The 23713-nt window shown below is 36.2% G+C and overlaps 2 protein-coding genes across 2 annotated transcripts; both read left to right on the top strand.

Moving 5' to 3' along the window:
• Positions 1-10841: 10841 nt before the first annotated feature.
• On the top strand, positions 10842-11792 carry LOC112912099 (olfactory receptor 52A1-like). Its single transcript, XM_025988836.2, has one exon. It carries the CDS (start codon positions 10842-10844, stop codon positions 11790-11792), a length of 951 nt encoding a protein of 316 aa, XP_025844621.1.
• Positions 11793-21119: 9327 nt separating this feature from the next.
• On the top strand, positions 21120-22067 carry LOC112912100 (olfactory receptor 52A1-like). The gene has a single exon (XM_025988837.2). The coding sequence runs from the start codon at positions 21120-21122 to the stop codon at positions 22065-22067; it is 948 nt and encodes a 315-aa protein (XP_025844622.2).
• The last annotated feature ends 1646 nt before the right edge of the window (positions 22068-23713 follow it).

The following is a 23713-nucleotide window of genomic DNA, read 5'->3' as shown; positions in this document are numbered from 1 at the left end:
CTGACTGTGGAATAGATTTCTCATTTCCACTCCAAATTTATTTTCTTTTTTTGTTTGTTTAAATTCAATTAGTCAACATATAGTACATTATTAGTTTCAGATGTAGAGTTCAATAATTTATATTCCATATAACACCAAGTGTTCATCGCATCACATGCCCTCCTTAATGCCCATCATCCAGTTATTACCCCCTCACCCCACCTCCCCTCCAGCATCCCTTAGTTTGTTTCCCAGAGTTAAGAGTCTCTCATGGTTTTTCTCCCTCTCTGATGACTTCCCATTCAATTTTCCTCCCTTTCCCTATGAGCATCTGTGCTATTTCTTATATTTCACATATGCATAAAACCATGTGATAATTATTTTTCTCTGATTGGCTTATTTGGCTCACATAATACCTTCCAGTTCCATCCAATTTATTTTCATTTGCATTCAAGACAAAAAAATGACTCAGTAGAAAAGTACTGAAAATACAATACAATACAGTCTTATACTTAATAAATTCAGCTACACATATACTATAAAATCTTACCAGTGGAGGGATGAAAAATCCTAGCATTTTCTGGAAGTGGCAGTTTAGAAGAGAACACTGGCATAAGGCAATCTTAAACTTTGATAACACAGAAAACAATCTAAAAGTAAAATTTACAGAGTAAAGTAAAAATTCTTCAAGAATGTCATAAGTTAATAACTATATAAAATAAACCAACATATAGCACAAATGATAAAGTAATAATTAAAAAGTATGCCATTAGGGGCATTGGGTGGCTCAGACGGTTAAGCATCTGCCTTTGGCTCAAGTCATGATCCTCTGGTCCTAGGATCAAGCTCAATGTCAGGCTCCCTACTCTTCCGGGAATCTACTTCTCCTTTTCCCTCTGCCTCTCTCCCTGCTTGTGCTCTCTCTGTCTCTCTCCCTCTCAAGTGAATAAATAAAAATTATTTTTAAAACAAATGTGCCTTTAATTAAAATTTGAATTCTTCCTTGCCAGTACAGATGCCTTTTCTTTTTGTTGTCTGATTGCTGAGGCTAGGACTTCTAGAACTATGTTGAACAACAGTGGTGAGAGTGGACATCCCTGTTGTGCTACTGACCTTACCGGGGAAGCTCTCAGTTTTTCCCCATTGTGGATGATAATAACTGTGTGTTTTCATATATGGCCTTTATCATGGTGGGGTATGTTCCCTCTATCCCTACTTTGTTGAGGGTTTTTTGTCATGAAGGGATGTTGTACTTTGTCAAATGCTTTTTTTTTTTTGCATCTATTGAGGGGACTATATGGTTCTTACTCTCTTTTATTAATGTGCATCATGTTGATTGATTTGCAAATATTGAATCTACACTAGTTGTAGATTACTTGATACTCTATATAGAAAACCCAAAAGACTCCATCAAAAAATTGCTAGAACTGATATACAAATTCAGCAAGTCTCAGTATACAAAATCAATGTACAGAAATCTGTTGCATTTCTATTCACCAATAGAAATCAAGGAATGAATCCCATTTGCAATTGCATGAAAAGCCATAAATTACCTAGGAATGAACCTAACCAATTAGGTAGAAGATCTTTACTCTGAAATACTATAAAGCCTTAATGAGAGAAATTGAAGATGATATAAAGAAATGAAAAAAAAATTCCATGATCATGGATTAGAAGAATAAATACTGTTAAAATATCTACACTGTCCAAGGCAATCTACATATTTAATTAAATCTTTATCAAAATACCCCCAGCATTTTTCAGAGATAGAACAAACAATCCCCAAATTGTTGTTTGTCTTTTCAAACAACCTTTCATGAAAGACCCCGAATAGTCAAAGAAATCTTGAAAAAGCAAAGCAAAGCTGGAGGCGTCACAATTACGGACCTCAAGCCATGTAACAAAGCTATAGTCATCAAGACAGTATGGTACCGACACAAAAATAGGAACATACATCAATGGAACAGAATAGGAAACCAAGAAATAGGCCCACAATTATATGATCACCTAATCTTTGACAAAGCAGGAAAGAAAATCCAATGGAAAAAAGTTTCTTCAACAAATGGTGTTGGGAAAACTGGACAGTGACATGCAGAAGAATGAAACTGGACCACTTTCTTAAACCATACACAAAAATAAAATAAAAATGGATAAAAGACAAATGTGAGAGAGGAAATCATCAAAATATTAGAGAAGGACACAGGCAGCAATCTCTTTGACCTTGGCCAGAGCAGCTTCTTACTAAACATGTCTCCAGAGACAAGAGAAACAAAAGCAAAAGGAAACTATTGGGACTTCATCAAGATAAAAAACTTCTGCATGGAGAAGAAAGCAATCAACAAAACTGAAAAGAAAAAAACAATGGAAAGGAAACTTTTGGAATGGGAGAAGATATTTGCAAATGGCATATCTGATAAAGAGTTAGTGTCCAAAATCTATACAAAACTTATCAAACTCACCACCCAAAAATCAAATAATCCAGCTAAGAAATGGGCAGAAGACATGGATAGACATTTCTCCAAAGAAGACATCCAGATGGCCCACAGACATATGAGTAGATGCTTAACATCACTTACCATCAGGGAAATGCAAATCAAAACTACAATGAGATATCACCTCACACTAGTCAGAATAGCTAAAATTAACAACATAGGAAACAACAGGTATTGATGAGGGTGTGGAGAAAGGGGAACTCTCTTACATGGTTGGTGGGAATACAAACTGGTGCAGCCACTCTGAAAAACATGATGAAAATTACTCAAAAAATTAAAAACAGAACTACCCTATGATCCAGCAATTTCACTACTGGATATTTACCCAGAGGATACAAAAATATAGCTTTGAAAGGGTGCATATACCCCAATGTTTACAGCAGCATTATCACCAATAGCCAAATTATGGAAAGAGCCCAAATGTGCATCAATTGATGAATGGATAAAGATGTACACACACACACACACACACACACACACACACACACACACACACTAGAATATTACTCAGCCATAAAAAATAATGAAATCTTGCCATTTGCACTGATATGGATGGAGGTAGAGAGTATTATCCCAAGTGAAATAACTCAGAGAGAAAGACAAATACTATATGATTTCACTTACATCTGAATTTAAGAAACAGAACATATGAACATAGGGGGGAAAAAGAGAGGCAAATCAGGACACAAACTTTTAACTATAGAGAACAAATTGAGAGTTGCTAGAAGGGACTTGGGTGGGACTATAGGTAAATAGCTGATGGAGATTAAGGAGGGCTTGTGTGGTGATGTAAGTGTTGTATGTAAGTGACGAATCACTAAATTCCACACCTCAAACTATCACACGCTATGTTAACTAACTTGAATTTAAATAAAATCTTAAAAAAGAAAAAAGAAAACAATCTGAAGGTTGTAATAAATTAAAAAGAGAACTACCTTTTGATTCAGCAATCACACTCCTGGGTATATGTCCAAAGGAACCAAAAGTAGTATCTCAAAGAGTTATCTGTAGTTCTATGTCTATTGTAGCATTATTTACAATAGCCAAGATATGGAAACAATCTAAGTATTTGTCAATGAATGATTGGATAAAGAATATGTGCAATGTAATATTATACAACCATAAAAAGAAATCCTGCCATTTGCAACAACATGAATGAATTTGGAGGGCATTATGCTAAATGAAGCCAGACAGAGAAAGATAAATATTGCATGATATCACTTATATTTAGAATCTTAAAAAAAAAAAAAAGTTCATGGAAACAAAGAATAGATGTCAGGCCTGGGGAAGGGGAAAATGGTAGATATGTGTCAATGGGTATAAACTTTCAATTGTGAGATAAATAAGCTCTGAGGATCTAATGGACAACGTGGTAGCTAGTTAATAACATGGTATTTATACTTGAAATTTGCTGAGTAGAAATTAAACAATTTTACTACATACACATTTAACTATCTGAAGTAATGAATATGTTAATTATCTTAATCTTGGTAATCATTCCACAATGATTATATGTATATCAAATTTTTTTTAAATTTTTATTTATTTATGATAGTCACAGAGAGAGAGAGAGAGGCAGAGACACAGGCAGAGGGAGAAGCAGGCTCCATGCACTGGAAGCCCGACGTGGGATTCGATCCCGGATCTTCAGGATCGCGCCCTGGGCCAAAGGCAGGCGCCAAACCGCTGCGCCACCCAGGGATCCTGATTATATGTATATCAAATCATCACATTGTGCACTTTAAATATATACAATTACATTTGCCAATTATCCTTCAATATAGTTAGGAAAAAATCAAATAAAGTATAATGCAATTAAAATATGATTATATTTGTTCTGTTAACAATCATTCAAAGGCTATCTCTTAAAAAAAAGGGCTATCTCTTCTATAAAGAATAAGATTAAAACTTGTCATTATATGTACACATACATATACATAATAATTGCACACTCTACCACCAATTTCTTTTTCTGAATGCATCTCCTACAAGATTCCACTCAATATTTGAACTGAAATAACATCGAAGCATGTATCTATATCCCTTCTTGTTTCATGACTCCCTTCTTTTGCCAATTCTATTCCTCTGCTTAAATTCTTCATTACATTTTCTACTTAATTTGATCCAAATTATAATTTAAGATTCAATGTAAAAGAAATCTAAGAAAAAGTAAATCTTATCTTTGTCAATCTTATTCTAGATGATGGTTACACAACAGTATACCCATACTGATGGTTCCCAGATATCATCAAATTGAATGCTCAGGATCCATTGTCCTTTTTATGGGCTATGTTAGATAATGGCCAGTATGCAAAAGCTGCTATAAAAATCATAATATAAATCTTCTTATGGACTTATGTATTTGTTTCTCTTGAGTGCATACCAAATAGTGGAACTGCCTGGCCCAAAAGCACATGTGTTTCTTTGCAGGTCAGGTTTCACTAGAGATAAAAAAGATGAACATGAATCCATATTAATGTGGTTTATAAAAAAGAATAAATGAATATAAACTATTATCTGACAAACTTAGTCATGAAATATAATGGGCAAAGTCTCTTGAATATTTTTGGGTAAAAGAGAAGATGTATTATTTTTATAATAATTTAGTATTTGCATATGCATGTATGAGAAATGACAGGGGTTAAGTTGTTGTACAAGAAGCAATAGAGGACTGATGAGACATGATTCTGTGGAAACTGAGCTAGACTAACCGAAAAGATAAACAACACATAGACAGATTCCTGAGGAAAAAACTGAGAGGAAAAAAAGAAAAGATTGAAGATGACAACTGCTCTGTCTGCAAGTATTTTCTTCTCCAATTAAATAGATTTTTGCACAAATACCGAGGCTGGAAGAATGATTCTGAAGCTGGACAGTGGCTCTTGTCTTAAAAGCACTGAACATAAACCAACTAGTGATATTTTCACATGAAGCTGGAATATGTCAGGCAGTTGAGCCATATACAGAGGAAAAAATATCTACAGGAGAGTCATGCCCACATTCTGATCATTATGATCTAAAATTCTGTTATCTGGGAGTCTGCTAGAGGAAAGCAGTTTGCTAGCCTCACACTGCAATCAGGGAATTATTGGCTTTCTATGGCGAGGGAGTGAACTACTGAAACTCTGAAGTTAGAAGAATAGCCTACATTTAAAATATCCCCAGACTGCTGAAAGGGAAAACATATTATGGATAATATTCTATGCAACTTATTATCTGGGGATTTTGAATGGATCATGAATGCCATCAGATAAGCACTGTCATTGCAATTGATCTCAACTGCTATGGAGACATAGAGGTGATATTGGTAAATTATCTAATATGTCAATTAACAGAGGGAAATTGGAAAATTTCCTGAAAAAAAAATTCCTGAAAAAATTATTCAAATTTCATTCATATCTGAAAGCTACTGTAAATTTTTGGGAAACAGAGTTGGCTGACATTCATTAAAGTAGTAATAGTAGTGGTGATGGTGGTGATGGTGGTGCCATAACTCTATTTGTAAGCACAATACAATTATATTATATAACCCCTCATGGCAGGATTAACTTGCTCTAAATGTGATCCAAGACAGGATATTACCCAATTCTCATCCTGAGGAAGCTCCTTTTTCTAGAAAACATAGCACTTTCTGACATTGTTTTTTAGGTTTGATACCACCTGGCCTACTGGGATGGCCAACTGGGATGAGAAGAATAATCATACTCTGGGGGCATCAGAAGGATAGTGATGCTTTGTAATCAACCCAGGCACTTGGGAATATCAAGCCACTCTTCTATTAATATGTACTGGAAATTTTGATGAAAACAAATTGATGCAACCATCTCATTCATATGCCAGGCTAACTCTCAGCTCCTTCCAGGTAAGTTGTTGTCCCTACAAATTGGGAACTGGTAGCTGGGTTTTGATGGCACCTTCTTTTAGTAAAAACGGATACAGTAGGGGTTTTAAATCTTGTTTTACTCAATAATTTCTCTTTCCATATTTTCTCTGTGATTAAATTTATTTTTAAAAGATGAGGGTCTACATTAACATAATTTAGAGTTGAAAGATTTTTGTAGGCAATTAAGTCATAGTTTGTATTTCTGAATCCCAAGCAATCAAAGGCATAAGCAAGGTTGTTCCCAAGATTTCTGGGTTCTGACTGACTAGCTTCTTGTTAATTCTAACGTTTCCTGGTTATTTGAAAACAAAAAATGATAATTTAGAAGTAAACTGCCATGTGGTAGGTATTTGAGGAATGTAGAAAGTAAAGGAAAGATAGGAGAATCATATGCTTTGAAAATATTTAGTATCTGATCCCAGCAGCTCAGTCTTCTTTGAGGCAAAGTAAAAAGGACACCGCAATCTCCTTTTTACCCTCTTGCCTTTCGGAGATCACCAACTATTACCTTTTTTTCTTCTTCTTCCATTCAAAAAATAGGAAGAAGACAACTCCTTATGTGATGAGAGTTAGATTACTTTTTAATAGCTAAGGATAATCGAGCTCATGACTTGTTGTCTGTCATAGAAATTGGACTTAATGAAATCTAGATGCATTCATTTTTCCCACTTTTGTTCCATGTACTCAAATCCAGTGAAGAGGAAGTAATTATTACAAGTATTTTAAATACTTATAATACTTAAATACTTAAAATCATATGACTTTAATTGCAGAAAAAGTCTGTAAACTAGATTATCATTTTATTATTTCAATTGTGTTATTTGATGACTACTTGAAGTAATGACCAATCTTAATATGAGATGATGGAAGAAAGCTCTTAGAGTCTAGAAATTTCCTTTTTTCATGGAGTTTTCATTTCTATTATGAGAAAATTTTCATATCTCTGTGTTTTGTTTAACTTCTCTTCTCTCTTCCACAGCCTGTTTCTGCCTTGACAAAAATACCAGACTTTTTATTAGCTATCATATTTCGAGCATTTGAATTATTCCTGATACAATATGAGCTCGTTTAACACTGAGCCAAATGAGGCTAGTGTCCTTAACTTATAAGTAAACTGTGAGTAATAAGTATGGCTCTTTAGCAAGAGTCCATAAATGGTAAAGGATCCAAAATAGGTAGACAGGTCATCTGACTTTCTGGTCCTTGGTTTTAACTACTTGCTGAATACTAGGTGAAAGGAAAACATACACATTGTTTTTCTCTCTACAATCACACCAGCACTTCTCACACTAGATGTGCATGTATGCAGTGGCGGTGGTAGGGGATTCCATATAAGTAATTCTCCAATTTTCTGCAGACACCATTTGGGTGTCCTATATATTCAATTCGATTCTGACACTACCTGAAATTAGCATCAGATTTCTCAGGTTAAGAGCTCAGTCCTGTAAGACTGTAAGACTGCCTTCCATCTCAGAGACTAGCTTTAGATTACCTAAAAGTAGTGGACTCTTAGGCTACTGGGATACTGGGAACTTATGTCCAGTTTGGCTACAAAATCTGGGGTTCCCATAACCTCCTTCTCAGGTTTGATAATTTGTTAAAGTGGCTTACATAACTCAGGTAAATGGTATACTTAACAGCCAGATGGAAGATTTTGCATACTGCCAGCTATGGGAAGGAGTATGGAACTTACATAACCTCTCTGGGCATGTCACACTCTCATAAACTCTACATGTTCAGCAAACTGGAAGTTCCCAGACCTCATACCTTAGGGATTTTTATGGAAGCTTCAAACAGAAGCGTGGTTGATTAAATCATCAGTGATTAAGTCAGTCTCCAGCACCCGCTACTTCTGCAGAAGTTCAGGGAAGGACTGAAAGTTTCAACCACTAATCACAAGTTTCGTTATTATGGCAACAGGCCCATCTTGTGGTTATCTAGTGGCTTTCCAAAAATCTCCTTATTAACACAAACTCAGGTGTGGTTAAAAGGTGCTTAATAGGAATAATAAAAGACACTCCTTTTACCTTTATTGCTCTGGGGCTATTTCAAGAACTGAGGACAAAAGATCAACTATTACAACAAAAGATGGTCCCATTGCTCTGCTCTTATCACTTAGAAAATGACAAGAGTTTTAGAAGCCCAGTGCCAGGAAAGGGGATGGAGACTAAATAAATATATATTTTTTATTATAAGTCACAATATCACACAAGAAAAGTAATATGATAAAGGGGTTATCATCAAGTAAGTAAAGTATAACATTTATATTTGCTTTCTATCAATCACTGAATGTTTTTTAAAAGTTTTTATTTCAATTCCAGTTAGTTAACATACAGTGTAATGTTAGTTTCAGGTGTACAATATAGTGATTCAACACTTCTGTACAACCCCTGTTGCTCATCACAGCAAGCACTCTCCTTACTCCCCATCACCTACTTAACCCATCTCTTCCACCTACCTCCCCTCTGGTAACCATCAATTTGTTCTCTGTAGTTAAGAGAACTTGGTTTCTCTCACTCTTTTTTCCCCTATGATCATTGGTTTTGTTTCTTAAATTCCACATATGAGGGAAATCATATGGTATTTGTCTTTCTCTGACTTATCTCACTTAGCAAAATGCTCTGTAGCTTCATTCACATTGTTGCAAATGGCAAAATTTCATTCCTTGTAATGGCTGAGTAATATTTCATTATATACATATACCACATCTTCTTTATCCATTCTGAATGATTTTTAAGGAAATGCTGATATTTCTAATTTATAAGATCTTTTTCCCTTTCAGCTTCTATTATTTCTGGCAACTTGTGCACATAAATATCAGCAATAATGTCCACATATTTCACTATTTTCACCATGACATACCGGATACCACAGGGAGGTGTCAATGGAAATTATTTTTCACAACAATGTTTATTGCTTTCACAGTTATCTATTGTGACTGTAGTCCCCTTATTAGTATTGTCGCAGCATCACTGGTAATGAGGTATGTCCTTCCATTATTTTTTTCTTTCATATAAGAATTATCTCACCAAAAACTCCTTTTTATACCCACATACATGTATTCCATGGGACCATGAAACAGCTATTTATCTGATATTTTTTAAGAAATTGGCATTGAGAGAAAAAAAGAAATAGAGACTTCTACTACTTCATAAAGGATTTCTTTTTTCCAGCACGTATGGAAGGTCAGATCTGAGGAAATCTCTGTGGGAGCAACTGGCATCAGTGTTGAGGCATGGACAGAATAAAGCAAAATGTGAAATGTTTAAAATATTAGGGAGTAATTAATGAAACTGAGACCAAAGGGAGAAAAAAGAAAGGTTTTGTCAAATTGATTTGAATTCCCCTAAAAGGAAAATCAATCAAATCTGGAAAGACTGTAGGACTAGGGAGGTATTAAGAGCTGGGCATTGTACTAAAAGGTGCTTCGGGATCCAAATCATAGCTAATCACTCATTGTATAGCATAAAAATATCAAAAAGCAAAAGTAAGGAGTCTACCATGCAAAATAGGATATGTAATCTTAACAAAAGCTCAAGGAGTTTAATGATCTGCTGATATTTAACCACTGGGAAGAAAATATAATTATGGTAACCTAGCTTCAGAGCAGGTCTAAACTAACCAGATTCTGCTTTTTTTTTTTTTAATACACCATCCTATTTTAAACTGTACGTTCTTCTTGAATTTGGTACCTCTGCAATCTTCTCTTTTCTCCTATTTCATACTTCCTAATCCACAAATCTACCTAAATAAGTGGGCACTAATTATTTAAAGAATGAATTTCATCTGGCCATATCTGTAAGAAAAACACCCTCTTCAAATTTCCTCTAAGGTCCACTTTTTGTGCCCTGAAAATCAGTAGTTTGTTCAATATTTTGATAAATAAAAATAAATATTTGATAAAAAAATATAAGGAAGACAAACTCTTCTAACAAACCTCTTTGAGAACCAATGCCAACAACTCTGAGATAAATAATACCCTCCCTTACACCAGGAGTAATGTAGTTAAAACTAAAGCCTCTCATAGGATTATAAACTAACGCACACACAGTGACATAAATAGGATTTCTTCTGGGCATCAGCACCAGAAGAATTTCCAATTGCAATGAATTTGAGTTTGCCTCTAGGTAAAGAAGGAACAGCTAATGATGGCTTTTCAGGCAAACTGGGCTAGAACTTAAGAAATATAAAATCAGTCTTCTCAGTTTCATGGTTTTCATTTCCACAAGAGTTAAGGCAGGGATTCCAAAATGTTCCCATTTTTTAGCTCTGGTTATGGTCTACAGGATTGTTTGCTTCTGCCATTCAAACGTGTACTTTTGAACTTCATCATAACATTCTGGCCATCTGCCGTCCTAAGACTTGAACTTACCCGTCCAATGCTCAGTATAGTAGAATGATAGTAAAGGATGAAGCCTTTCCACTTCTCATTCAAATTTTCTTCTGAAGGTGTCAGAACCTGCAGCAAGAAGACAATACCAACCTCCATGGCATCTATCAATACATCATATTTGAACCCCGAAACAGTAATCTTGATTGGAATTCCTGGACTAGAACATGTGCAGTTTTGGATTGGGTTTCCTTTCCTTGCTGTGTGCCTAGTGGCTCTTTTGGGAAATATCATTTTACTAATCATCATTCCTACAGAACACAGCCTGCATCAGCCCATGTACATCTTCCTGGCAGTGCTGGCAGCCACCGACATAGGACTCTGTGCAGCCATTGCTCCCAAGATGTTGGCCATCTTCTGGTTCAGATCTTGCTCCATGGCCTTTGACACCTGCCTAGCCCAGTTGTTCTTCATTCATGCCTTGCAGTGCATGGAGTCTGGCATTCTGTTGGCCATGGCTTTTGACCGTTATGTTGCCATCTGTGATCCACTGAGACACACATCCATCCTCACATCTTCCATTCTGTGTCGCATGATAGTAATAGTGGCAATTCGAGCTACAGTGCTGGTTGGTCTGTTACCCATTCTAATCAAAAGATTGCATGTTTTTCATTCCATTGTGATTGCTCACTCTTACTGTGAGCACATGGCTGTAGTCAAGCTAGCTGCAGAAGATGCCCAAGTCAATAAAGCATGTGGTCTTTTTGTGGGTTTTACCATACTGGGATTTGACATGATTTTTATCCTCATTTCCTATATCCTTATTTTCCAGGCAGTTTTTCATCTTCGCCAAAAGGAGGCAAGGCTCAAAGCATTTAACACATGTACAGCTCATATTTTTGTTTTTCTTGAGTTTTATATTCTTGCCTTCTTCTCCTTCTTCAGCCACCGTTTTGGACATGTTGCTCCCCCTACCCACATTCTTCTGTCTACTATCTACCTCCTTGTGCCACCTGCACTCAACCCTATTGTCTATGGTGTAAAAAACAAGGTAATTCGTAAGCGTGTGGCACAGATTTTTCTTCTGAGTCATATATCCTACCAGTGATCTATCAAATGTTTGTGGTCATGTAGACAATACTTTCGTTTCGTAGAGATGGAGTTTGGACTCTGTGTATTAATCATTGGGAATTCACATGCTCTATCTTAAAGGCTTTTTTTTTTTCAAAACCACAGCTAGGTTGACATAAAAGTCATCCAAATTAACAGTGATGACACTTGTTCTTTAACTGTAATGTATTTGACTTTTAATCCAATCTTTATCATTTCCTTCCTTTACTTTCTTTGGTGTTTCATTTGCAGTTCTTTTTACTCCTTCATTAAGGAAGCTTTGATTATTGGTTTCAAGCTTTTCCTTTTGGAATATATGTATTTTCTAGTATGGATTTATTTTAACATTGCTTTTTTTTTTGTATTCCATACATTTTGATATTCTGTGTTTTCATTTGTTCAATTAAGAATAAGACTAATATTCATTATGTTTTTATGTTACCCATCAAACACTGAGATAAAGTCATACATATATGGTCAATTGATTTTTTAAGATGATATGTAAGCAATGCAATGGGAATTAGAAAGTCTTCCTGAAATGGAAAGCTGTAACAACTAAATAATTGTATGAGAAAATGAACTTTGATGACTACCTATATTCCAGAGCAAAATTAACTTAAGATGAATCATAGACCTAAGCATTACAGAAAAAAACTATAAAGCTCAGGTCTGCAAACCAGGCCTCATTAGAAAAGGAACAGCCTTGGATTACTGAAAGACAGGAAAGTGGCTGTGATACTGCTCCAGTGGAACTTGCCAGAAATCCACCTTCCAAGATGCCAGAAAAAGCTGTTCGTGGGTTTCTGAAGGACTGCTAGCCACTGGATGCTGCTTGCTTCATTTATTACAGCTTTGGGCCCTAGAAAATTTGCAAGAGTTGCAGAAGCCCACTGTAGACTAGAGATGGCATACAAAATGCACGGAGTCTATGGACTGACCAGCCACTAAGAACCAGGAAGCAAAACCCTCTCCTCTTGCAGTGCCTTACCAGTGCCCTCCATTGACAAAGTTCAGCATTGCAACCAGCTCAGAGAGTAAAAGTACTCAGAGGGCCAAGGTATATTTTCACAGAGAAGGCAAAAAGTGAAGTTCGAGCTGAGAGGTAATCATTCATTAACCAGCACAACTTGCATGGCAAATAATAAATAAAGTTGTTGGTACATGTACTGGGAACACAATATGCAAATAGGACCAGTCGGCCATTCATCTTCAGTGTTAGTTCCCACAACAGTCCTCACCTATAGAACTGACAATTATATATTCTCTTTGACATCTGCTAAAGAAGAAAACAATACCATAGGACAAGATGAGCAAACAGAAGTTCATCTTACTCTGATATTGTTGACAGAAGTAGGGTAAGAAAGCACAGACCAGTATAAATACTAAGCTCTCCTAAAGTCAAACATGAAAGTATTTTTAAGAGCTGAGATGCCAAGGGCTATAGGCCAGCTATATTTCTAATTGGCTATCCACTATGAAAATTAAACTTGTGGGTTGATGTGAATGATACTCCTACCTTGCTAATTACTGGATATTTATTTATTTATTTATTTGGATATTTATTTTTTTTAATGAAGGTTGTGTACAGAACTTTTAAACCTCTTTTTCTGCACATATTGATAGGAATTTTTGCTTCTGGTTAAATCTCTTAGTGTGTTAGGCTTTTATTAAAATATCCAGAGCAAGTTCTTCTTGTCACCTCATATACTACCTACTACAATCTATCCGTTTTCTCTGGACATTTGCAGTCACAATGTAGAACGTTGTATTATCAGTTCCTAACGTTTACTAAACTTTCCAAATAATGTCATCCATATTTGTCCTCTCTCTGTGAGGACTATTGTGAGCATTATTATTCCATATTAATCACATCATGTGACTTTCTTTTGTCAAAGAGATGTAAATAGACTTGTCACTTGTGAACTAATGATTTAAAATTCATTATTTACTTTCATAGTGTCTTTTTCTCAGTGACAGAACAATAGCAGTGGTTCACAAAGGGGCTCCACTTTTAGCTGAAACGTCAGGTTAAAGTGGCAAAACTGACACATAAGCAAGAATATACTTTTGTTATTATGAGTTCCTGAGGTTTAGGGAATTTCTATTATTACATTATTTAGTCTGTGTTAATTGATACAGATTATACATTGTTCCCTGCCTCAACCATTTTCCATTTAGGCTAATTACCAAAGGAGTAGCCAAACATCTTACTTAAATACAGTTCAGAACATTAATACTCCTCTACTAGAAAACCAACCTAAATTTCTATCCCTCCCTCCTTCCCTCCGTCCCTCCATCCCTCCCTCTCTCTCGAACCTGAGTGTTACAATTGCTACAAGGGTATATATTCTCTGTACCACTATGATCTTTCAGAAATTATCTCTCAGGGACAGTTGGGTGGCTCAGTGGTTGAGCATTTACCTTTGACTCAGGTTGTGATCCAGGGGGCCTGGGATCAAGTCCTACATTAGGCTCCCTGCATGGAGCCTGCTTCTCTCTCTGCCTGTGTCTCTGCCTTTCTTTCTGTATCTCTCATGAGTAAATAAATAAAATCTAAAGAAAAAAAAAGAAATTGTCTTTTATAAGCTTATTCTTGCTTACTCCTTTCCAGTTACCTACACTTAGTATGTTCAACTTCAGTGTCTTTGGATTTTCTTTTCCTTGACTGCAACACCATAGCCAATACCCATGAGGCCCTTACTTACCCTATACTGGAACACACTATTGCAACTTACATGTGCTCTAATCCCTGTGTATATTCTTATTTACACATGTGTGTACACCCACATATGATTCAAAAAGAGAGAGATTCAGAAGAGTTGTTCCTACAGTTTTAACCCTCAGCACTAGGAGAACCTAACATACATTTTGAAAATTAATCCACAAATGAAGGAATGGTGAGAGAATTAAAAAGTGAAGCATTTGACAATGTGGGCATAAAATAAACATAATAAATAATTTCAAATTTAGGTGTTATCCACGTAAAAAAAAATATGAGCATGTTAACTTCTGTGGAGACAAGGAAGTACTTGCTCAGGTTGCTAATATAAACATGGATGCCTTTAACAAAGTGAGGTAGAATATTTACTAGAAAGAAGACAATATAATGCTGTGATGAAAACAAGAGCAATTGGGAAATGAAAACTTTTATTCTCTGGAGACCTTTTAGTTTCCAAAGAGGTTATTTTCTTCTATAAGAGTTGGATAGACTTGCCTGTTTAAGGAAGGAACAAATAGAGAAGAATTACTTGAAGATACAGAAGAAGATGCAGTTGATGGGGAACTGACCATGAAGTAATTCATAAAGAGAAAATGAAAATTAAGGAAGAAGAAGATATCATGGGGACAAAATTAAGATGATAGTTGCAGAACAGAATTTAAAAGGTGAGTAAGAAGGAAAACAAATGCAATAAACTTAAAAGTCAAATTTGTGGAAAAACTGATTGACCACAGGTCTGGTAGGGGAAAATAAGGACATAAAAGATATGGAAATATTTTACCCATCTATTTTACTTCTACTAAATATTGAGTATATTTTTTTCTGAGATATAGTGCCATAGATTACTTACACAATCCCAGAAGTCTGATCATATACCCAACAACTGAGACATCAACCTGGTGGTTATAGTTAGGGAGTTGGCTCATACCCAGTCGAACATCTTCTAGAACAATTTTCTTTTTTTACATTTTCCCAGATTGGTTGAGTCATAATTTGCAAATGAAATTGTAAGTACAATGTGATGTACAACATGATGATTTGATATATGTATATGTTGTGAAAGGATTTTGCCCATCAAATTAATACACATCTATCATCTCAGATATACACTTTCTTGTTGTTGTTGTTGAAGACATTGAAATTCTACCTTCTTGGCAAATTTCATTTACACAATATAGTGTTACATGACCTTAGGTATAATAAACACCACATTATCAAACATGCAGGCTGCATGGAAGGAAGACAAATCTTAACAAGGGAGGACACTTCACATAGGAATTTTATTTCCCACTTTTAAGAGAAAGAAGGAAGATCTTTCCCTGACGTGGCAACAACACACTCCATTCTCAGCCAATGAGAGACCATCACAACCTCGAACTCTTGTTCTTCTCCAACAACTTTTGTTCAAAACAACCCTCTCGGGATCCCTGGGTGGCGCAGCGGTTTGGCGCCTGCCTTTGGCCCAGGGCGCGATCCTGGAGACCCGGGATCGAATCCCACATCAGGCTCCCGGTGCATGGAGCCTGCTTCTCCCTCTGCCTGTATCTCTGCCTCTCTCTCTCTCTCTGTGACTATCATAAATAAATAAAAATTAAAAAAAAAATAAAAAAATAAAAAATAAAATCGTTGCTCACTTTCAAAAAAAAAAAAAAAAAAAAAAAAAAAAAAACAAAACAACCCTCTCCAATTTTCTCCTAAAAAATTAATAATAGCTAACCTTCCCTTTGTCTCTTCAAACTTGTCAATGATTTACCATAGTTTGCTTGTCCTGAATTAAAGGTCCTCTGCTATTCCTGAATAAATTTACTTTGCTAGTGAGATAACTGGCTATTTTATGTCCAAGGTTGACAGAGTAAAGAAGAGGAAACTAAGTTTTCAGCTGTAGTAACATTGTATTTATAAAGATAAACACCTTTTCTGTTCCCTTAAGCCACAAGTCTGGCCATAAGGCCAGAAAGTGAACTAAATTGCTGTCTCTGTCTTCAATTTACAAATTTTCCATTTCTTAGATTTTTTTTAAAAAAAGATTTTACTTATTTATTTGAGAGAATATGGGGTAGGGGCTGAGAGGGAAGCAGACTCTCCACTGAGTGCAAAGCCCCACGTAGGGCTGGACCCCAGGACCCCAAGTTCAGGACCTCTGCCAAAGGCAATCAACTGAGCCACCCAAGTGCCTCCCATTTCTTAGATGTTTTTTTTTTCCCCTCACATTCCTGATCTCAGATTTATTATGATCTGAAAGTGACCTGTAATTTGAGATTTCCTGTTTTCATTCCTTGAAAATAACTTTGTGTGCAGCAACAGTGCTTTCTGCCTTTGTGCCTCAGGCAAGGGATACATTTCTTCTCCAAAACAGAGCTGAGTTTCAGACATGTGATGAGCTCTCCAGGGCCAGGTCTGAAAATTGCCCTGGGATCCCTCAGATTCAAAGGCCGAGAAAAGCAACAGCTAAAGACATATGATAAAAGACACTTAGCTATTAGCACCACCGTTCCAAACCCAAAGTCTGGCAGGAAAAACAAAAACTGTTCCATCCATTGATCTCACATTCTATCAGCTATCTGTTTCTCAGAGTGAGTTACTCCTCCATGAATTGGGACCTGGGTATGGCTCTGTGTTTCTAATTGCAACAAATTTTAAGACATAAGGAAAGGATAGTGAATTACATCTTGCATCTCTCAGTAACATGCTTTCCCTTTGGCATGTCACATTATTTTTTCTGACCCAAGTATATTTATCAATAATATGAGGGATGGACTAGATCCAGTCATTTAGAGGTGGAAGAGATGCAAGGATAATAGCATCTTTTTAATCACATGTGAGTGAAATTATGAACTGACATCCCAGTTAATTTGATGCAGGGCAAGAAAAATAAGGCTTTCAGGCTCCTACTCAAATGCTGTCTACAAAGTAGTCCTAACATTGCTTGGTTTGTCAAAAAGAAGACAGTTCTGTGTGTGTGTGTGTGTGTGTGTGTGTGTGTGTGTGTGTGTATGTGCAGTTGGAGCCAGAGAACGTATAAGATGTGGGAGAGAAGATCAAAGATAGGATCATCCTATTTATTGCCTTTACTAGTTTTGCTATTTGGGCTTGTTGCCCCTGTAATTACAGCTCATATCCCATTCCCTGAAATATAGTTTTCTCTTTATTTGGGGCATCAAAATCTTATAGTTTTGTCTCTTCTCTCTTATACTTTACCCTGCCTCCATATAAGGTATCTTTCCTTTGTCACTCCTATTTTACTCAGTGACCAGGAATGAACATTTTCTGATCTGATTATTATAGAAAAACATACGCATATGCATATCTTGCATAAGATATACGTCTCTGGTCTTAGAAGCTATTAGAGACTGGCTTTCCTACTCATGTGTTTTTCAATGACCTAATAAGACTTTAAAGCAGGCTGTGATTATTTCTCAGGTGAAGTGGGCAAATCAATTTAAATCAGTGAGATGTATGGCTCCACCGAAGTCTGCACGTGATTGCAAAGTTATTTTTCTTTTGTAACAGTGGTCATCTCATCTGCTTCCATAAATGTCCAGTCTTGTGGATCCAATTGGGGAAGGTCATTCCACTCCAGAAAATTCAACATCTCATGAATTTTTAATCAATTCTTTCTTCAGGAAATTTTCTCATTTCTCTATTTTTGTTTTACATTTTGTTTTGTCTTTTTCAAGAAGACAGTGATGTGTCTGACTTTAAAGAAGTTCTCTACAGGTTCTGAAAGGCACTAACTACCAAACACTGAGTGACTACTTTCTTCCATACTTGGTGTTGAGTTTTTCACATATAAAGTAACACAGTCCTCCCAATAATTCAATGAGTTAACTGCTATTATTACTCCCATTTATAGTCGAGTAAACTTAAGGAACTGGGGTGAGATTCCATGTAAGGTTAGTCCTTGAGCCAGCAATAGATGATATGTCAGATTTCTAAATTCCTATCCAATGATTTTACATAGTTTTTAAAAAAATCTTTTTGTGAGATTATCAGTCTGAAGCAGTGACAAAAAGAAGCAGAAGAGAGCTAAGGAAAACAGAGGTAATCATATCAATAGGTCCTACAGACAGGAGACACAGATACCTTACATGGCCACACAGAAAATCACCAGGGTGATCAGGAGGCAGAGGAGAACAGAAGGTGGGGAGGGTGGGGCAGAGCCTTTGGGTGCTTACGCTGTGGCCTTTATTGGGATTTCCATAGGAAAGGAAGTCAAGGAGGTATGAACAGTTTAGAATTGGCTACTTTGAAAAATTCTGGTGGATCTTCAGGTAGAAGTATAGGTCTAGTTTCCTGGTATTTGGCCCCATGATGATTAAGGCATAGGAATGTTGCTTTCAGGTATAAAAGGGCCAGAGAAAAGAGGTGAGGACTGGTTAGTTTGTCTCTCAGAGGCACGCTCTTGACTGGGCCCTTTGTTATCTTTCAGAATTAACTGGCCCACCCTGAGAGGGGTGGGTATTCCCTGGCTAGAAGGGTTTTATAAAATGCCAAAGCATCCTTATACGCAAAAATTTACCTATATATAGTAATATATATAAAGCACTATATATAATATATATTGTACTATATAAATTTTACTTTATTTTATTTAAAGATTTTATTTATTTATTCATGAGACACACAGAGAGAGAGGCAGAGACATAGGCAGAGGGAGAAGCAGGATCCCTGCGGGGAGCCTGAGGTGGGATTCCATCCCAGGACTCTGAGATCATGACCTGAACCAAAGGCAGACACTCAACCACTGAGCCACCCATATGCCTCAAATTTTATTTTTACTATATATATATTATATATTTGGACATCATATATTTATATAAAATATATATGATATACAAATGCATATATACATTTATCCTTACATTGTCAGACACTTATAAATATATCTAGGATATGTTATCTTTTACAGTTCCTTTAGAGTCTGCCTTTATCTTCCCATGACACCTTAATAAGATATATTCATGTTTATCAGCAATCATTTCTAGGAATCCACTTGCTCACCTAATCTTATTTATTTAGGCATTATAGGGAATTTCTTTTCATAAAATTTCTAATTATTTTAATATATAGCTCTTTATTCCCTTGGTCATAGTCCATTAATATATGTAGCTACAGATCATATAACTATCTCCTACTCTCAATCAACTAGTATTCTAGATTTTACTGCATTAGGGACTTCCTACTTATATCCATATACATATTCCTACTGACTATGAACCAGCCTATTTTTTTCTATAATTTTACAGCAGTAATCCTTCAAGCTTCCCTTCAAAGAAAAATACATAAAATCCTAGTCAGAGTGATATTCCCTATTTGACAATTTGGCTATAACAAAATCATAAGGAAAACAAAATGAAACTTTGTGATGACTTTCAACTCGAATGGTTAATAAAAATGTAAAAAAAAAAGGTATGTAAAGTTATCTCAGAGTTTACTGAATAAATTTATAAAGAGAGAGAGCAGGTAAATTATAAAATTTCAGAAGTTTGGGGTGAGAGTGAGGTGGGATACTATAATCAAAAGTAGAAAATTATTTTATTGGTCAACTGACACCAGTGTAATGAATGAAAGCACCTAGGTTTAGGTCAAGCTCCATTATGGACAGTATAGTGGCTCATTGACTTTTTGCATCTGAAACACATTAATGTCATCAAAACATTTAAAACATTAAAACATCGAAACATTTAAGCTACACTGGTTTTCCAATACATCTGTATTTGTATGTTACCATCCTATTCTAATTTATGGTACTTCTTTATTCAATTGACTTCCTTTCAGTCTTCTCAACTTTCTGTCTCCTCTAAGATCTGTGAGTACTTACATCACCATCTATCTCATCCTGCTTACATATCCACTTTGAAATCTTACTATCCAGAATTATCCCAGGAAGTCAAATATGCTCTGCCTCTACTGATATATATATATATATATGTGCTGCCAAAGAGAGCATGCTGCCTCTACTGATAAAAGAACAGCTCCTCCACTTCAGTTCCAAGAACTGGATAATTGGTCTGTACATAATCAACTCAATCAACATTTGCTGAGAGAACAAATCCCTTCACTCCCCCATCTGAGAATAACTTTCTAAGATTTGTAGGGAGGTGTTTTACTCCCTAAACCAGAGAAAATGAGAAGACTGGGAAGGGCTGCCACTTTCTGGAGATTCTGAGCTTTAACAAAATGGACAGGGCTACAGGATTGAGAATGGATTATATGACTTCGAGTGCCCCAAAGGATTTCACCTAATCTGAAATGTTCCTGGAATTTGGAGATGGATATAGACAAAAACGTTGATGCTGTCATCTGTAGCACCATCTGAGGACACTTCAGAATGTAGCAAGATCAATGCTTTTAGAATCATAAATTCCATTTCTACAATTTTCTCATGCACACTTACTCACATTGGCTCTGGGAAAAGATATTCAAGAATCCTATTTAATACTGACTTAAGTTGATTACCAAAGATTCAAAGTCATGTGGCCACATTTTCATCCATGTTTTTCATGTTATAGAAGAAGTGATGAAAATTTCCTTGTTCCCTTTCATCTATAATTTTTCTCTGAATTGGTATCAGAATCAGTGGTGAGGAAAGGATTTATTGACCTGATGGGATCTATAAACATGTCATATTTGAACCCAAAGACAGTGACCCTGATTGGGATCCCTGGACTAGAGCATGTGCAGTTTTGGATTGGATTTCCTTTCCTTGGAGTGTGCCTGGTGGCTCTGCTGGGGAACATCTTCTTGTTAATCATCATCCCTACAGAACGTCGTCTTCACCAACCCATGTACATCTTCCTGGCAGTTTTGGCAGCCACTGACCTAGGCCTCTGTGTAGCCATTGCTCCCAAGATGTTGGCCATCTTCTGGTTTGGCTCTTACTCCATGGCTTTTGATGCTTGCCTCACCCAGCTCTTCTTCATCCATGCCTTGCAGGGCATGGAATCTGGTATCCTGTTGGCCATGGCCTTTGACCGCTATGTTGCCATCTGTGATCCCTTGAGACACACATCCATTCTTACACCTCTCTTTCTAGTTCAAATGATATTGATGGTGGCCATCCGGGCAACGGTGCTAGTTGGAATTTTACCCATTCTACTTAAACGCTTGCAACTTTTCCATTCTGTGGTTATTGTTCATTCCTACTGTGAACACATGGCTGTGGTCAAGCTGGCTGCAGAAGATGTCCATATTAACAAATCATATGGGCTCTTTGTAGCCTTTGCAATTCTAGGTTTTGATATGATCTTTGTCTTCATCTCCTACATTTTGATTTTTCAGGCTGTTTTTCGTCTTCCCCAGAAAGAGGCAAGACTCAAAGCATTCAATACTTGTACTGCCCATATTGCTGTCTTCCTGGAGTTTTATATCCTTGCCTTTTTTTCCTTCTTCAGCCACCGTTTTGGACATGTATCACCCTATGTTCATATTCTCTTGTCTACCATCTATCTGCTTGTGCCACCTGCCCTTAATCCCATTATCTATGGTGTGAAGACCAAGGAGATCCGCAGGCGGGTTGCTCAGATGTGTATTCTGAGGTCTGACATCGAGTAGTGATCCAAAAGTTCTATGACACAGGAAAAATGTGTATTTACCCGTTTAAGATGCAAACTCCTTGTACTATGTCTATGCTGGTGAAACTTTTACCTAATAAGGATCTCTTCTAAAGAATTTATATTCTCCAAAGAACTCAAAATGTGAGAAAAACTTGAATGAAAAGTATAAACATATCTCATAAATTCCTATCATCTCTCCCATTTCTCTCTTTTATATTTTCTTATTGTCTTACTTCCTTTCATCATTCTTTCTTGTTTTTTTTATCCTTCCTTGTTTACAGATCTCTTATATCTTTCTGTAATACAAAGAGGTAGTTTATCCTTTGATGTGTAACAGTGACAAAGACATATTCCATGACGTCAAAAAGCTCACAAAAAAAAGCTCACAATATAGTGATGATATAAAAATACTGAGTAAATATAATTTAATGTTATTTAAGCCACGGTAAGAAAATAGAAAAAGATTTGTTTTCACATGTGAAAAGCAACTACTTTAGATTTTAGAAAAAATATCAGGGAAGACCTTGTATAAGAAGTTATGGAAAATGTGAGTTTTGAATAATGCATTTTACTTAAAATGATGAAATGTTATTAACCAAGATTTCAAGTTTTTAAAACACTACCATTAGAACTCACGTAGATGTGGAGAAGCATATGCAGGTGTGTGTGTGAATCTAATCTCCTTAAGCAATGGATTCAGGAAAAAGCAGGCTCATCTGTGCCTTCATCAGTGATCAAAATATACAAATCATTCTGAAGTAGGGAATACTATATCAACATATCAATATCTGATACATGGTTTTATTTATTTGCAAAAATGTAGTCATTTTATTGGGTAAATAAATAATTCCACTCTCAGAGTTACCACTGATTAGCTAGCATTGCTAGTGATGGCCTTGGAAGGAGTTCATTTTCTGTATAGTGTGGCAACTCATTATGAACTTTTTTTTTCCCAAAAAAGGTCATTAGGAGATACTTTGGAAAGTTTTGAAGCATAACCCATCAATTTGAGCAAGTTCTCTAATAAGGGACAGCTTCTTGCATCCCATTTTTATCCTTACCTTTCAAAAGGTCTGACAAGCTAGCATAGAAAATCCATAGGCTTTAAGTTTAGCCAAATTTATTCACCTTTCGATGGACACTGAGAGAAGATGTGGTATATATATACAATGGAATATTACTCAGCCATTAGAAATGACAAATACCCACTATTTGCTTCTATGTGGAGGGACCTAGAGGGTATTATGCTGAGTGAAATAAGTTGATCAGAAAAGGACAAATATTTTATGGTCTCATTCATTTGGGGAATATAAAAATTAGTGAAAGGGAATAAAGGGAAAGGAGAGAAAATGAATGAGGGTGACAAAACATGAGAGACACCTAACTCTGGGAAATGAACAAGGGGTAGCGGAAGGGGAAGTGGGTGGGGGATTGGGGTGACTGGGTGATGGGCACTGAGGGGGGCACTTGGTGGGATGAGCACTGGCTGTTATGCTATATGTTGGCAAATTGAACTCCAATAAAAATTTTTTTTAAATGTTTAGCCAAATCTCCTTTAGTTCCCTCTTCATATTATACCTTTTTGTTCAGTGTCTTTTTGTCTTGAGAGCATATAGACCATCATTATTACCACGTGGACACCAA

Source organism: Vulpes vulpes, chromosome 11 (genome assembly GCF_048418805.1).
Source record: "Vulpes vulpes isolate BD-2025 chromosome 11, VulVul3, whole genome shotgun sequence".
NCBI classification, from domain to species: Eukaryota; Metazoa; Chordata; class Mammalia; order Carnivora; family Canidae; genus Vulpes; species Vulpes vulpes.
The sequence above is the reverse complement of the archived record's forward strand: the minus strand, read 5'-3'. Positions and strand labels throughout refer to the sequence as shown.

What these genes read in the sequence shown, in the direction of transcription:
- LOC112912099 (XM_025988836.2), top strand. Translation starts at nt 10,842, where the DNA reads ATGGCATCTATCAATACATCATATTTGAACCCCGAAACAGTAATCTTG.
- LOC112912100 (XM_025988837.2), top strand. Translation starts at nt 21,120, where the DNA reads ATGGGATCTATAAACATGTCATATTTGAACCCAAAGACAGTGACCCTG.